This window comes from Orycteropus afer, unplaced genomic scaffold (assembly GCF_000298275.1).
Source record: "Orycteropus afer afer isolate SDZICR_OR568_19922 unplaced genomic scaffold, OryAfe1.0 scaffold00155, whole genome shotgun sequence".
Taxonomy (NCBI): Eukaryota; Metazoa; Chordata; class Mammalia; order Tubulidentata; family Orycteropodidae; genus Orycteropus; species Orycteropus afer.
The window spans coordinates 7227336-7244805 of NW_006921742.1; the positions used below are offsets into that span (position 1 = coordinate 7227336).

The following is a 17470-nucleotide window of genomic DNA, read 5'->3' on the forward strand; positions in this document are numbered from 1 at the left end:
GATAATTTATTTATAGTAGAAAAGGAAAAATAGAAAGAATTCAAAATTATCCTTGTCAAAATTTTGGTGTATTTACTTTCAGTATTTTTTTTAATATATAACTAAGAACTTCTACCTAGATATGCAATTTTGTATCCTGCTTCTTTTTATTAATATAAACATTTGGGGAAACTGTTTCTTTCAATGATGCACAGTTTGCATGACAGGAAATAACCAACTCCCTCTTGAGAAAAATTAAAGCAACCGGTGGCAGCCACAAATCTGACTTTAATTTGTCACAGTAGCGATTCCATTTCCTTCTTCAGAGGTGGCTGACAAGTGTCCTCAGTTGTCACCACCACACCCTTCTCTTTCTTATCAAAGAACACAAGGTCGGGTGATGAAAAGAGCAACTTGTCACTTGGACCTTGTATAAGTGCACTAGGGATATTGAAAAATACAGTTGAAATGGTGTCAAATCGAATGATTCCTTAGATGTTTCAATCACATATCCTCTTATTAAATTGTAGAAATATTTGTTTAATAATATTGGAACCGTTTCATACCAAAAAGGAAACTGTATAATCTAAATATACTGTAAGAAGGAAATGACTGTTAAAGTGTATGAAAAATATTAAACAGGAATAACTGTCATGTCTGTGGTACCTAAAAGGAATATATTGCATATGTGTATTGCCTTTTAACATTAAAATTCACATATAGAGAAGAATTATATTCCATTATAGTTAAGAGCTTGTTCTCTGGAATTAAATTTTTGTGGTTTGAATTTTAGCTTACTAGCTGGATGGCTATAGATGGGTTATTTCTCCTCTTAGAACCTCAGTTCCTCCCCGGAAATAGAGCACTACTTCATCGGGATCCTGCGGGGGATTAAATTAGTCAATCCATCTGAAGCATGCAAAACAGTATCTGTCATGTAAGGGCTTCACACATATTAGCTATAATTATAATAATCATTATTGTAGTGATATATGTACGTTACACGTGACCTATACTAGTTGTTCCCAAATACGCACTGAAGGACCAGAGCCAGGCTTGTTGCGGTACTTTCTGAACATGTACTGGGCTCCTTCTCTAGAGATCCAGGTTCAGTGAGCTGGAGTTACAGTGGGATGGATGCTTTTGTGGGATGTAGTGGGAGTGCAAAGGAGTGAACGATCTGTCAGTCCTCCTGGGAAGGTGGACGAAAGCTTTTCAAAAGCCAGGATGCGTGGGCAGGGCTCAAAAGGTAAATAGGCGTTTTTCAGGAGAAGAGGTGGCTGGGAAGGGGTGTAGTCAGCAGAGGGAAAAGGTACATTCAATGTCCCACTACATTTATTGATGGTCTGTTATAAACAAGACAGACTGCTGGACTCATTAGCCTTATTGACCTCTCACCACAATCTGATGAGGGTGGATTAATAACACCTTCCATATGTGTGGATATTAAGGGTAAGTAGCTTGCATACTTTTCCCAAGGTGATAAAGGAAGTAGGATTCAAACCCAGATCTGATTTCAAAGCCCATTGTCTGTCCATTAACTCTCTCTGCTGACAATGGTTTTGTGTGTAGTGTTTGAGTTCTGGGTAGGGCATCCAGAGTAGGCAAGCAGGAGAGGTGGCCTCAGTTGGATTGTGAAGGGCCTCTTTGGTAAACCTAGTGTGTGTGGTGCCCCTCCTGTACATCTGGGCCTTTAGGAGACCAGTAACCTTTGGGAGCCTTGCCTAAAAGGGACTACATCTGGCCTTGCTTGTCTTGTCCCTGGGGTTAAGCATCTCCCCTCTTAATGCTGTTGTGGCCACAGTTGTTAGGTGCAGTGGCATAGGCCACATTCCCCTTGGGACTTTTTCTCAGTAATTACTGCCATCTCCCCCAGGCACCAGCTCTACTGCCCTCTCTCTGAAGGTTACTTATAAGTAATAAACCACCCAGGTGCCCAAGGCAATTTGGCTTGCTAGTTAGAAAGAAAACAAGATTTTCTTGATCTTGTGTATTATCCTTGAGATCTTAGTTTGGAAAGACTTACAAGATATTAAGGATGGGGAAATTGTTGTCGTTGTTGTTATGTGCCGTGGAGTTGACCCGACTCATAGTGACCCCTCCTTGGGTTTCCGAGGCAGTATCACTACGGAAGTAGATTGCCCCACCTTCCTTCCGAGGAGTGGATGATGCAAGCCTCTGTTTAGCAGTCAAGTGCCTTAGGCACTGTGCTACCAGAGCTCCTATGGGGAGATTATCTCTCTCTCTATACATATATTTTCATATATATAGTAGAATGGAAACCATGAGAAGTCTTCTAGATTTTCTGAAAACTTGAGGGTAGGTGGCAACAAGAAGAAATAATTCCTCATTTTGTTTATTAATAAGTCACAAGAGATAGGCTGTGCCTGATGCTGGGTAGGAGGTTGACTTTAATTTTATTTAACAAACAAGTCACTCTGGCTCAGTGACTCATAGGGTAACTTCAATCAAAAAGAAACTCAATTTACTCCTGTTTTTGTCTACATTTAACTGTCTCCAGAAATTCAAAGAAGCCACTATGCTAGAAATACTCAGAGTGGGTTATGGTTTTGCTCAAGAAGTGCTGCAGTTCCTTATTGCTGCTGTTTCTTTGTGCTGAGTTCAGGGGAGTTAGCAAATGCCTTGAGCTCTGACACAAGCAGCCATGTTTGCACAAAATAGAGTCCATGATGGTGGTGGTGGTATCTGAATGTGGTGGTTAGATAGTTTTACACAGAGGAAAATCAACTGCTGGTAAAACTCACCTCTTTGTGGGCTTTATCACCAATAGGCTTGTAGTGCTTTGTTAAACCTAGCTTATAATGAACTAAAATGATAGGATCCTGTGTGATACCTGATTTTCTGTTTTGGGCACGTGACTCATAGGTGATAATGGTTCCTTATTGGACTTTCCAAAGCAGGCATCTCTTAGCTGCACTCCAATCCCATATTTCCAGCTCTTTCCTGGACATTTTCACTTCACTCTTCTGCAAACTCAACCTGTCCCAACTGAGCTCCCCATCTTTCCCTTAATTCACTATCCAACTTTCCTCACCATTGCTCTCACCACCAATTTTTCAGATGGCTAGACCAACCCCTAGGGTGCCCCATAGTATCATTAAGTTTTGTCTCCTCTCTTCTGCACCATCTCTGAATTTATGTTTCTTCTTCTATTGCCATCATAATCTGCCTCCTGATTGCATTTCTCTTGATTCATTGAGTCTGTCCCTCCTTGTCTTGGTTCTCTAGTGCTGCTATAACAGAAATACCATAAGTGGATGGCTTTAACAAACAGGACTTTATTCTCTTACAGTTTAGGAGGCTAGCAGTCCAAATTCAGACTGCTGGCTCTAAGGGCTGGGTGAAGGCACTTGAGTCTTGGACTTCAGCCCTACCTCCTATTCCAGGCTCACTGGAGCTGGAGGCTTTTTCTGACTCATGCAGCTGCTGGCTGCTGAGGGTGATGAATCCAAGATCAATAGGTAAAATGGCACAATCCCAGTATCAGCAGGCAGCAAGGCAGACTACTGGTTCAAGTCCAACAACAATCCCAAGATTGACAGGCAACACAGCAGGCCAAGACTTGGCCAAATGCAGGGTCTAAGTGTGCCAAAAAGCTAGAGACCCTTTTCAGAGCTTCTCATATACACTGGAAATAGGCCACAGCTCAAAGGCAACTGATTATTTGCTCACAGTAGATTCCACCATGGAGTTGATTACACCACATCCAATCTCATCAAGGGGAATAACTGCATCCAGCTGCCAAGCCACTCGAAGTGACTGCCCAGCCAAGTTGGCATACAACCTTAACTACCACGCTCCTGCACATGAATATCAGTTAATTTTCTTAAACTCCCTTTTATCCTGTCCCTTTTTATCCCCTCAAAATTGTCTAGTGATCTCTGATGAATCAAATTCAAAATTTTTTATCTTTCATTCTAAGCCTTTTGTTATTTCTCTAGTCAACATATTTTGTTTTCACATTTTGTACTTTATTTCGATCTGATGATTTAGAAGCCCCCATATGTCAGCTCACGTTGTAGGCAATTCCTTAACCAGTCAGCACTCTATCTTATCTTTTAGGACTCAACACATGACCATCATGCACAGAACATGTCAATAATCTCTGCTTTCTCTTGTCTCTGCTTTACTGTCTATGTCAATTATTTTAAAACAAAATCATTTAATCTCTTGTATGGTCCTTGATTTAATATGTGTTTGCTATGTCCATGTAAAGAGATTGTTAGCTTTTTGAGGAAGTTTCTCAAGATTTCCTTTCAAGCATTCAGACACTTCATTCAGTCCATGGCTAGGATATACTGGGTGCCCTCCCTGCCCTGTCCCCAATCCTTATTGAATTTAAAGGAATTGTTCAGATATTTGAGTTTGGTGTCTCTGGCAGACTCCATTCCCACAATGAGACAGAACCTAGCCATTGGATAAAAGGCTATGTTAGTTGTTGGTGATGTGGCCTAGAGGCCCCTTAGTCTTACGGCCTAGTTGGCATAGAGAGAGTCTTTCATTTGTTAAATGAATGAATGATGGATAACCCAGAGAAAATATTGGCCACTCTGATTCAATTTTTCATTTTTCATTACTCAGAAAAGAAGTAAATCTATGAAATGAAGTCATCTAGGTAACAAAAGGCAAAGACAGTTTTCAGTTCTAGCGTTAGAAGGTGAAAACTGTTTCTCTTTAATATGGCTTTTCTCAGTCAGTAAATACTGGGTGGTCTCTCCTGACTTCTCAGCTTTGCTCCTTCTTAATTACATATCTTTCAGTGAAACTTGAAGTTGAGTAGGATTGTTGACAACTCTTTCCTGGTTCCTTAGATCTTGAAGCAGATTTTAGAATGGCCCTAAATCTATCCTGAAGTACAATGTTGTCAGTGATAGGATAACATCCATACGTCTACAAGGAAAGCTAGTTAATACTACTATTATTCAAATTTATGCACCAGCTACCAAAGCCAAAGATGAGGAAATTGAAGAGTTTTATCAACTTCTGCAGTCTGAAATTGACTGAACATGCAATCAAGATGTGCTGGTTATCACTGGTGATTGGAATGCAAAAGTTGAAAACAAGGGAGAATCAATGGTAGTTGGAAAATTTGGCCTTGGTAATAGAAATAACACTGGAGATTGCATGATAGAATTTTGTACGACCAATGACTTATTCACTGAAAATATCTTTTTTCAGCAGCACAAATGGTGGCTATACATGTCGACTTTGCCAGATGGAGTGCACAGGAATCAGACTGACTACATCTGTAGCAAGAAGTATTGCAAAAGCTCAGTATCTTCAGCCAAAACAAGGCCAGGAGTTGATTGTGGAACAGGTTATCAACTGCTCATATGCAAGTTCAACTTGAAGTTGAAGACAATTAAAACAAGTCCACAAGAGCCAAAATAAGACCTTGAATATATCCCGCCTGAATTTAGAGACCATCTAAAAAAATAGATTTGATGCATTGAACACCAATGACTGAAAACCAGAGGAATTGTTGGATGACATCAAGAATATCATCCATGAAGAAAGCAAAAGATCATTAAAAAGACAGAAAAGGAATAAAAGACAAAAATGGATGTCAGAAGAGACTCTGAAACTTGCCCTTGAATGGGGAGTAGCTAAAGCAAATGGAAGAAATGACAAGATAAAAGAGCTGGACAGAAGATTTCAAAGAGCAACTCAAGAAGACAAAGTTAATTATCATAATAAAATGTGCAAAGACCTGGAGTTAGAAAACCAAAAGGGAAGAACATGCTTGTCATTTCTCAAGCTAAAAGAACTGAAGACAAATTTAAGCCTTGAGTTGCAATATTGAAAGATTCTATGGGCAAAATATTGAATGATGCAGGAAACATAAAAAGAAGTTGGAAGCAATACACAGAGTCACAGTACCAAAAAGAATTGGTTGATGTTCATCCATTTCAGGAGGTAGCATGATCAAGAACCAGTGGTATTGAAGGAAGAAGTTGAAGCTGTACTGAAGGAAGTGGTGAAAAACAAGGCTTCTGGAAATGACGGAATACCAGTTGAGATGTTTCAACAAACGGATGCCCTACTGGAGGCACTCACTCTGTTATGCCAGGAGATTTGGAAGATAGCTACCTGGCCAATTGACTGTAAGAGATCCATATTTGTACCCATTCCAAAGAAAGGTGATACCACACAATATGGAAATTATTGAGCAATATCATTAATATCACATGCAAGTAAAATCTTACTGAAGATATTTCAAAAACGGTTGTAGCAGTATATTGACAGAAAGTTTCCAAAAATGCAAGCTAGATTCAGAAGAGGACATGGAATGAGTGATATTGTTGCTGATGTCAGATGGATCTTGGCTGAAAACAAAGAATACCAGAAAGATGTTTACTTGTGTTTTATTGACTATGCAAAATCATTCGATTGTGTGGATCATAACAAATTGTGGATAACATTGAGAAGAATGTGAATTCCAGAACACTTGATTGTACTCATGAGGAACCTGTACATAGAGCAGGAGGCTGTTGTTCGAACAGAACAAGGGGACACTGCATGGTTTAAAATCAAGAAGGGAGTGCGCCAGGGTTGTATTCTTTCACCATAGTTATTCAATTTGTGTGCTGAACAAATTATCCGAGAGTCTGGACTATATGAAGAAAAACATGGCATCAGGATTGGAGGAAAGCTCATTAACAACCTGCGATATGCTGACAACACAGCTTTGCTTGCTGAAAGTGAGGATGACTTGAAGCACTTACTGATGAAGATTAAAGACTACAGTGTGCAGTATGGATTACACCTCAATATAAAGAAAACAAAAGTCCTCACAACTGGGCCAGTAAGCAGCATCATGATAAACAGAGAAAAGATTGATGTTGTCAAAGACTTCATATTACTTGGTTCTACAATCAACTGGACCAGTAAGCAGCATCATGATAAACAGAGAAAAGATAGATGTTGTCGAAGACTTCATATTACTTGGTTCTACAATCAACACCAGTGGAAGCAGCAGTCAAGATATCAGACGATGTGTAGCATTGGGCAAATTGGTTGCAAAAGACTTCTTTTAAGTGCTGAAGAGCAAAGATATCTTCTTGAGGACTAAGGTGTGCCTGACACAAACCTTGGTATTTTCAGTCACCTCATATGCATGTGAGAGCTGGACAATGAATAAGGAAGACTGAAGAAGAGTTGATGCTTTTGAGTTGAGTTGTGGTGCTGGCAAAGAATGCTGAAAGTACCATGGACTGCTAAAAGAACTAACAAATCTGTCCTGGAAGAAGTGCAGCTGGAATGCTCCTTGGAAGCAAGAATGGTCAGACTTTGTCTCTCCTACTTTGGTCATGTTGTAAGAAGGGATCATTCCCTGGAGAAGGATGTCATGCTTGGTAAAGTGGAGAGTCAATGAAAGAGGGGAAGGCCCTCAACCAGGTGGATTGACACAGTGGCTATGATGATGGGCTCAGGTTTAGCATGGATTATGGAGCTTGCACAACACTGGGCAGTTTTTTGTTCTGCTGTAAATAAGGTTGCTAAGAGTTGGAGATGACTCAACAACACCTCACAACAACAACTAAAAGTTGGCCTTAGCATGCAGCCCTGCTTTACGTCATTGGTGGTTCAAAAACTGCTTATGTTTTAACTCTTCCAGGAAGGCTTCCCTAATTTCCCAAGAGAGTGAATGAATCATTTCCTTCTCTAAGTTCCTCAGAGTTCCCTCCTGTGAATGCTGTATACATATCTTTTTTCATATTATGTTTATTCTTATTAGATTCCTGTTGGTTGCTATTGAGTTGGCTCCAACTCATGGTGACATTATATACAGGGGATGAAATATTGCTCAGTCCTGCGCCATGTTCATGATCTTGGAAAGTTGGAGTTTATTATTGCTGCTTTTACTCTTATTTTTATGCGTATATTATTAATGTATCACCCTAGAACATAATTTATTTTCTTAACATCTGTGTATATTCCTTAAGAGCAGTGGTTATGTCTCCATGTTTGTATCTCCACCCTGGGTACTCTGCCTACTTCATGCTCATTGATTGAACAGTGATAGAGAATTAGTGGAATAGTGAGGACTCCATCAACTCTGTCTTCAGTAATGCCAGACCCCTCCTGGTCAGGCACTTCTGCATCTGAAGTGCAGGGGGTGATGGCAGCCAGAAATCCTGAGTGCACACCACAGAACGTGATCTAGGTGGTCAGAAGCACCACAACCACAAGTGATGCCTTGCCTTTCTCCCTGAGGAAGGTAGATACTGAGCTTTGAAATCATGGGAGTTGCCTTGGTGCTCATGAGTGGGAGAAGTCTGAACTAGTGTCCAATCAGCCCTGCCCCTCTCTGCCTGGGAAGCACAGATCATAGGGAGCATGGCTTCTCTAAACTCACCTTGTGACATTTTAGTGCAGGATCTTTGCATTTGGAGTGGTTCTTGAAGAAGCATCTAGAAGATTACTGAAAGGCTGCCATCTTGGAGAAATATGTGTGTAAGTAGACTGCCCCTTCATCTTGAAGAGGAAGCACCAGGTGGTTTATAACAACACTGGGTAGCTTTTGGTTGGCAGTCTTTCTATGAATGTATTTTATATATTAAAGAAAGCATGGCTTCAGAGTGAACTATGATTTAGAGGGCAGCTTTTAAAAAAGTATTTGAGTCTCTAGGTCACTTCTTTATTAACATAGTTAAAAAATACATCATTGTTGTTGTCAGTTGTTGTCAAGTTGATTTTGACTCATGGTAGCTCTATCTGTGCAGGGCAGAACTGCTTCATAGGGTTTTCAAGGTGGTAATCTCTCAGAAACAGACCAGCAAGCCTGTCTTCCAAGGTGGCTCTGGTGGGTTTGAACCATCAGCCTTCAGCTAGCATAATTCCATTACCCATCTGTCAGTTGGTCGTACTGCGGTGGAATGTGTGTTGCTATAATGCTGGAGAGTATGCGACCAGTATTTCCAATACCAGGTTTCAGCAGAGCTTCCAGACTAAGACACACTAGGGAGAAAGACTTGATGATCTACTTTTGAAAATTAACCAATGGATCAGGACAGAGCACTGACTCACTTGCTTTGGACATGTCACCACAAGAGATCACTCTCTGGAGGAGAAAATTGTGTTTGGTGAAGTAGAGAGAGGGCCAACAAGGGTGAGGGAGGGCCCTTAGTGAGATGGATTGGCACAACCCCCATAATGGCCTCAAACATGCCCCAAATCGTGAGGATGACGCAGGGCCGAGACACAGTTTCCTTTTGTTGTGGTTGCTATGAGTCAGAGTGCATGCAATGACAGCTATCTATCTATGTACAGATTAGTTCTATTTGAGAGATTATAAACAAAGGAAAATGTTATTTTGGAGTTAAAAATTACCCTCATGCTTGTGTGGCTAAAATGGCCTTGCCTACAGAGGCAAGTCTGGAGGACTAGAGCTTTAAAAATCAAGATTAGCAAATTAACAGACAGGAAAAGCCAAATAGCTCATTAATCTACTACTGCAAAGCCCTGGGGCTGCTCTGGAGCCCCAGGCTCTTCTTGGCAGCTGATATTTGGTCCCCTAGAACCTCCCGCAGAAGCTGCTTAATTCCCTCCAGTGCCACAGTCACTGGGAATGCTTTCTTTGTATATCACCTCCTTTGCTGAGCGACTGTGGAAATCACAGTGTGCTGCTCTGAAATGGTTGCCACGGGAACATCTCAACCTAGTCATTATCTACTCAGGCTACTGATTATATTAAATCAGGAGACAGAGATGTAGAAGGGGCTACTGTAGCCTCCCATTCCGCAGAAAATTGTAATGACCTCCTTGCTCGCACCTCTGTGGTAACATGCCTCTCAACACTCCTCTCTCCTTTTTGCCTCTTTCATTCCCCCCTCCCCCCCGAATTAGTGAATGGAATAAATCTATAGGAAACAGGCATTGGGAAATAGAACATTCCACTTCTCTTCCCTCTTGGCCTACTTCAGTTGTGTTTCAGTATCGTATCTGGACTAAAAATAATTGTCACTCTTGTCTCACTTGGTTTGTACCTCCCGCTTAGGTGTAAAGGTAACTCTCTAAGGTCTATGATTCCTGGGTCTCATATATTGGTGCTGAGTCACAGATTCTTTTTCTTTTCTTTGTTTAATTTTTTTATTGTGATTTGGGTGCAAATTTACCAAGCAGATTTGTTTTCTCTGGACAGTTCATGCACATTTGCCTTCACGGCCCAGATTATAATCCCCAACCATAAACGCTCTCCTCCCATCTCCTCCCTGTGCCTACCCCTTCCCTTTGCCCTTGTTATCTGTGCATTCCTGTCTGTCCACCTTTATGTGAATGCTGCCCTTCTGATGTCTCATGGTTGATGGATCTAAGGGGTACATTTCCCTAGGGTAGGTGGGTGCATCTCCCTGGGGTAGGTGTTCTGTTTGTAGGTCTTTCTACTGTTGGGCTGAGAGATAATCCACAGAAGTGAGTCCATTTCCAGGCCCAAAGGGTAACTGGGCCCATAGTCTTGGGGATTCAACCAGTCTCTCTATCTAAGCAGTAATTCTGGTCATTTGAAGCCACAGTTTCTTGCTACTTGTCCAGAGAGCATCTAGAAATTCATATAGATGCCTTTCTTCTAAATTGTGTAATGTAAATGGGAAGTTAAACTGGCTAACTGTCATATATATTTCTATTGGTCTGAGTGGATCTCTTATTTTAGTAAGCTTTTCTCGTCTTCATTCCTGTAATATATGCAACATTTGAGAGGTATTGTACTAAAGTACTTTTTTGTAGGCATGACTGTATGAGCAATTGACCAAGTAACTTACTATGCAAATCAGGGTACTTTGAGAGTGAAAGGTGGCACAATTAATAATTATGCCTGGAGAACAGATACAAACTAGGACCTTGCCACTCAAAACAGGATGTAAGGCCACTTTATATGTAAACAACAGAGTCCCTGAGTGGCGCTAATGGCTAACACTCTTGCTCCTAAATTGAAAGATTGGTGGTTTGAGTCCACCTAGAGGGGTCTCAGAAGAAAGGCCTGGTGATCTGCTTCTGAAAGTTGGCCCACACTGGAACTTGAGAAGGAGCTCTGGTGGCACAGTGCCTAAGGCATTTGACCGCTAACCAGAAGGCTGGCGGTTCAAACCCACCAGCCCGCTCTGCAGAAGGAAGATGGAGCAATGTACTTCTATAAAGATTTACCACCTTGGAAACCCGGTGGGGTTGCTATGAGTCGGAATTGACTTGATGGCAGTAAGTTTGTCTTTTTTTCGTTTGGAACTTGAAAAGAAAAAAAAAAAAGTGTGACATTAAGAAAAGAAAATAGACTGGACGGAATGTGCCTTTGGAGATGACATAAAATCCTTTTAAGTCTATTCAAAATTCTAAATCAGAGATTGGCAAACTTTATATGTAAACCCACCACCATTGAGTCCATTCCAACTCATAGCGACCCTCGCGGGGGTTTCCAAGGCTGTAAATATTTGTGGAAGTAGTTTGCCTCATCTTCCTCCTGCAGAGCAACAGGTGGTTTGAACCACCAACCTTCTGCTTAGCAGCCAAACACCTTACCCACTATATCACCAGGGCTCCTTTATCTGAAAAGGGCCATATATTAAGTATTTTTGGCTTTGCAGACCCTGTGATATCAGTTGCAATGACTCGACTATGTTGTTGTAGCACAGAAGCAATCATAAGGTGATAAGTAACAAATGGGCATGGCTGTGCTCCAGTAACATTTTATTTACAAAAATAAGCAGAGGAAGGCAGATTTGGCACATAGGCTGTCATTGAACGACTCCTGTTCTAAGTTATCTCTTTTAATATCTAGAAACAATGTTCTGGTAGAAGGTATTATTTTAGATATTAATTCTGAGGTCTCCTGTCCTGCTGGGCCAGTGGGAAAATGCAACATGACTTACTATTTTATACGCATTTTTGCTTATGTTCCAGATTTTCAAAGCATATATTAAGATGGGTAGAAGAGGGTAAACAGCCAGGGAAACTCCGGATAGGAAGTAGGAGTCATGTGGATTTCACTGTAGCGTTTAGGGAGGCAGGCTGAAGGGGGGCCCACTGGGTGAATAGAGGCTGTGGTGATTTGTTCTTTTAGATTAAAACTGGTAACAGCGACTTGAGAAGTTAGTAGGAAGCTTAGTGGGCAATGAGTGCATGTTAATGGAAGAGGAACAATTCAAGAAAAGGAGGGTGAGAATGGTTGCACAACCTGAAGAATGTAGTCAATGTCACTGATTTGTACACGTGGAAACTGTTGAATTGGCATATGTTCTGTGTATATTCTCAACAACAACAACAAATAAAAGAAATCATTGGAAAAAGTTCTAGATTAGATTCCACCGAGGGAGAGAGAGCAAAACTGCAAGTGCCTGAGGAGAATGACCTCTTTGGTCTGGCTCCATACTTAGAAAAGCTTGACTCAGAATTACGGTAAGTGATAGAAAGAACCAATTTAAGAAGTTTTGGCACTTACCATGTAGACTTGGAATCCTTTGATATAAAAATAAAAGATTTTAGGGGCAAGTGTCAACTTGTTCCTTTTTAAAAAACCCAACCCAGTTGCTGTCAGGTTGATTTCAACTCATGGTGACCCCAAGGGTTTCGGAGAAGACCTGAGTTCCACAGGGTTCTCAATGGTCATGATCTTTCAGAAGTGGATTCCCAAGGCTTTCTTCCCAGGTGCCTCTGGGTGGGTTTGAACCTCTAATCTTTCAATTAGTAGCCAGACACTTAATTGTTTGCATTACCCAGGGTCCCCAATTGTTCCTGAAGGGTTGATTTTGAAATTGTTAAAAAGTTACAGTTGATTCTTTTTATTTGCAGTAGTTAATGTTCTATAACATCAACACAAACACTGAATTAGTGAATACGGAACCATTGCTTCTAGGAGAAATAAAAGGTTAGGTTCCTGGAAGCCTTTGACAATAACAAAGTTTTCATTATTTGATCAACACATAATTTTGCTTTATGTGTGCTTCTGTTTAGAGGAGGCATTCTGGTGGCATAGTGGTTAATGCATTCGGGTGCTAACCAAAAGGTCACCAGTTTGAACCCATTAGCTACTCCATGGGAGAAAGATGAGGCGACTGTTGCAAAGATTTACAGCCTTGGAAGCCCTATGGGGCAGTTCTACTCTATCCTATAGGGCCACTGTGAGTTGGAATTGATGTGATGATTTTTTTTCTCTCTAAAGACATCTTATTTAATATATACTGTTGCTTCATTAACATTGAACTCACAGCCAACAGCACTATAAATCACACCGGAAAGAAGCTTATCTAACACACGTATTTTCTCGATAAGGCATATCACGTCCTTCTTATGCTTGGGAACATACGCACTGCACTTAGCAGCCATTTTGAACAATGAAATCACCAACAACAAGCACAAAAAAGTGAAAAATATGGCCCTATACAGACTACGACGGAAAGGACACTTGTTTACAGTATGAGAGCTGAAACAAGAAGTCAGAACATCACCTTGTTTGACCTCATCTGGGAAAGTGCACATTGGATGACTCAAATTTTTTACCACTCTGCTCATATTTGTGAATGACCATGAAAATGCATGAATATGACTTGGGGTTACAAATAAATTTTAGTGAGTAGGAAAATTTTCAAATATGGAATCTGAACAGTGGGGATCAATTACATACTTAAAATGTTTCCCTTTAAGCAGAAAGAACACACAAACAACTTGGGCAAACCATGATAAGGACATGAATGAGATTAAAGATAAAGTAGACTGTATGTCACGTAGTAGAAGATATGCCTTTTATGTCTTATGTGACTAAATATTGCACACAAGACCATACACCTGTGACTGTCTGGTGACAACCGCTCTTCTTGCAGACTAATTAGTGAATGATGGCAAGTGACTGCAGTAATGTCATTGGCTCTAGTTTACCTCCTTACTGCATTTAACAAGGGGTGGCTAGAAGCACAAATGAAGGTAAATCTCCGAGATCTTCTGTTCTAGTCATGCTATTAGTTCAATATGGGAAAGAGTTGGAGTTAGAATTCTTTAGTATAATCTTTTTAAAGGGTCTTTTTAATCTAATTGGTAAATTAACAATAATTACTGAGTTGTCAGTAACTATAAAGAGATTGGCCTTTATAAACTTGTAGTCTGTTTAGGGGAAATACTTTATACATACATCTAGGGAAAAAAATAGTTGAGGCCACATAACCCTACCGAGACTGAGTTATTTTCTGTTTTGAATATTTGTTGAAAATATGTGTTTCCAGTAATGGAAAGTGTTTTGAATGAAATGAAAAGAAAAAAAAAAAACATTTTTTTGAGTTAATGTGTATTTTGATATAATTACTGGGACATATATGTCCCAAGGGATCTCTAGTGCTGGGCTTGATGGGATGAGGTCTGTTTCTTCAGATTCACACAATTATACATGCCCCCACCAGATGGCAGCACTAAAAGTGTGATAGCATCTTCCCATGAAACCCCAGAAGTGGAAAATATAGGTGGACACTGTATGTCCCACAAGCCATGAAAGGGTTAAAAAAGAAACAACGATGAAGGCAAATAACTATTGCCTTAACATAGATTAGTGATAAATAGGTATGAATGAAAGTTATCCAGAGCAGCATGTTGAGAAGAGGTTGGAAAAGGAGTTTTAGAATAGATAGCTACCACGGTCGCTTGCTGAGTGGAGGGCCATAAGTAACAGGCAGGGTGAAATGGAGGTGGAGAGACAGAGCATCCGGGTCAGGGAAAGGAGGCTGGGGTTGAGTCAGGGTGCACTGCGAGCCTGGAGACTCTACTGCAGTGGGATGACAGAATGGCAGCTGCTTGGGCAGGACCTGTTACACGGTGAACAAGATAACAATATAATAAAATATTACCTGCTTTGAATTTATTTTTTACATATTTTTTAAAGTTTTCTTCCCCTAGTTACAAAAGTAAACCAAGCTGATAGTAAAATATCCAGAATTACAGAACCTGATCAATATAGAGAGTTAAAAGTCCACTCTTTTATCTGCAATGATAACCACCATTAGCAGCTGATGTTGCTTACTAATATTGGGATAAAAAATAAGACTTTACCTTTGGAGCCTTAGAATTACAAAGTGAGATACCTCCTATTTTCCTAATGTTCATGCCTCATATTAGACGTCATGATGTAAGACCTCATCTACTATTGAAGAGACTTTTTGGTTATTTTATCCCCACAACTTGTGATGCTGGTCGAGAGTCATGGTCTATTGTTTTCCCTATCTTGCTTGAAGGAAGTACAAGCCTGGGGAAATCTATATAGTATGGACTGTCAAAGGTGTTAACTTCCCAAGTGTAGCCATTCAACAGCCCATTCAAAGTCATAAGGAAAGTCAACAGTGGCAGACCTCCTCACAGGCTGTAACCAAGATTGCTTAGGTCCAGAGTTTTATCTTTTAAGAAGCATCTTTTGGGTGGTCTGAGGGAGATTGTCTTTAGTACAGAAAGAAGTATTCCAAGTTATTGTGTTCACAAAAGAGCAGAAAAATCATAGATACTCCACCTTATTTAATATATAACATTGAACTCAAAGCCAATAGCACTGTTGTTGTTGTTATTTGCCATCAAGTCAGACCCAACTCATAGCGACCCCTTCTTAAGTTTCTGAGGCAGTATCACTACAGAAGTAGATTGCCCAATCTTCCTTCCGAGGAGTGGCTGGTGGGTTTGAACCGCCAGCCTTCTGGTTAGCAGTCAAGTGCCTTAGGCACTATGCTACCAGAGCTCCTGCCAATTGCACTATACCTCATTAACTCATGCCTGAATGAAGCTTATTGAATATAGTTATTATGGGAGGCTAACAAGCCATATCACTTCCTATTGGCCTTTCAAGTATCTAAGGATCAGAACTAAAAACCAAACCAAACCAAACTCACTGCCATCAAGTGGATTCTGACTCAAAGTGACCTTCATTGGGTTTCCAAGGTGGTAAATCTTTACAAAAGTAGATTGCCCTGTCTTCCTTCCATGGATCAGAATAGAAATTGCTAATTTCTTCTAGTAATTTTCAAGGGTGAAGGAAAATCAAGTTAGCTTTTCACCTGAGCTTGTTTATGGAAAGTACTATTCTGTAGGTATTCCCGAGCCCTTTGAAATTTATGGGTGAGACATATTATCAGAACTAAACACTGAAAACTTTAGAGCAAATGATGAAATTTATGTATTTTCTCCCTCCTAGCCCAAAATGAAGGATGATTATGATAGCTAGAAGATATGAAATCTGGAGGAGTGACTGGTCATTGGTTTTGGTTTCCAAAGGAATCTGAGATTAGGAGAATGATGTTTGAAAGTGGACTGAAGTGATGTTGCACAATGTGATGAATGTGATATATGATACTGAGTTGTACATGTAAAAAATGTTGCAATGGCAAATGTTTTGTTGCATGTATATTTACATAAATATGTTTATATATGATATAAACACTAAACTCACTTCCATCGAGTTGATTCTGACTCATAGTCACCCCCCACTGGGTTTTCCAGGTAGTAAATCTTTACGAAGTAGATTGTCCAGTCTTGCTTCTGTGGAGTGGCTGGTGGGTTTGAACCACCAACCTTCTGGTTAGCAGGCAGATGCCTTAGGCACTGTGCTACCAGAGCTCCATATATATATGATAAATAAGCACCTGGTGGTTCAGTGGTTAAAGCATTTGGCAATGAACCAAAAGGTCAATGGTTCAAACCCACCAGTTTCTCTGTGGGAGAAAGATGAAGCAGTCTGCTTCTGTAAAGATTTACAGTCTTGGAATACCTATGGGGGCAGCTCTACTCTGTCCTATAGGGTTACTATGTGTCAGAATTGAAGGCAGTGGGTGGGTTTATATGACATATATTAAAGAGAAAGAATTATGAACCAAAGGTCAAGCAAAACTCCAAACGAGGAGTAGTATATGGTGGGGAAAGTGAAAAAAGAATATGAACTGAGTTAGTCATAATGAAGGAAGCCATAAATACCAACTAAGCTGACTTAGCCACAGTGAAGAGTTTTACCAGGAATGCAAGAGCGGACCTCAGGGATTTCTATGAGACAAAGAGGTGAGAATTAGATAATGGATGGGTTACTAAGGGAATAGGTTTTCCTGTGGGGTTTTGAAAAGAAAATAGAATCTCATCTAGTTTAGTCCTGGCTGAAGGTGGAGAGAGTATGCTGGATAATGAAAGTCATAGCTTCCCCTATAGGGCTTCACAACTGGTAAGATCTGCATTTTTAAAGCTGATAGGATCTCACTTGACTCTTCTTAGGCTTTGAGAGGTAGAAGAGGGCCAGACTTACTTCACCAGCGAGGAAATTGAGAGACAAAGAGTTAGGATCCAGTTGGAAGGAGAGAGATGGAGGAAGGAAGGCAGACCTCAGGGAGTTTTGAAATTCAGAGCAAAACAGGGATTTTTTTTTTTTTTTTTTTAATGAAAACGTCGGTGCCTTTCCAAGTACACTTGATTACTCACTGTTAAGTAAGCGGAAGTCAATGAATGGGTAGGAGCCGCGGCGTTCAGCAGGAAC

At 40.4% G+C, this 17470-nt stretch overlaps 1 protein-coding gene across 1 annotated transcript in view; it reads right to left on the reverse strand.

Moving 5' to 3' along the window:
* PDE7B (phosphodiesterase 7B) overlaps nucleotides 1–17470 on the reverse strand; it is a 200694-nt gene that overhangs the window by 79800 nt on the left and 103424 nt on the right. The window contains exon 3 of the mRNA XM_007946318.2: nucleotides 17416–17470. This exon is cut by the window's right edge and continues 4 nt beyond it. Within this exon, the coding sequence (XP_007944509.1) occupies nucleotides 17416–17470 (55 nt within the window). The remainder of the gene's footprint in view (nucleotides 1–17415) is intronic.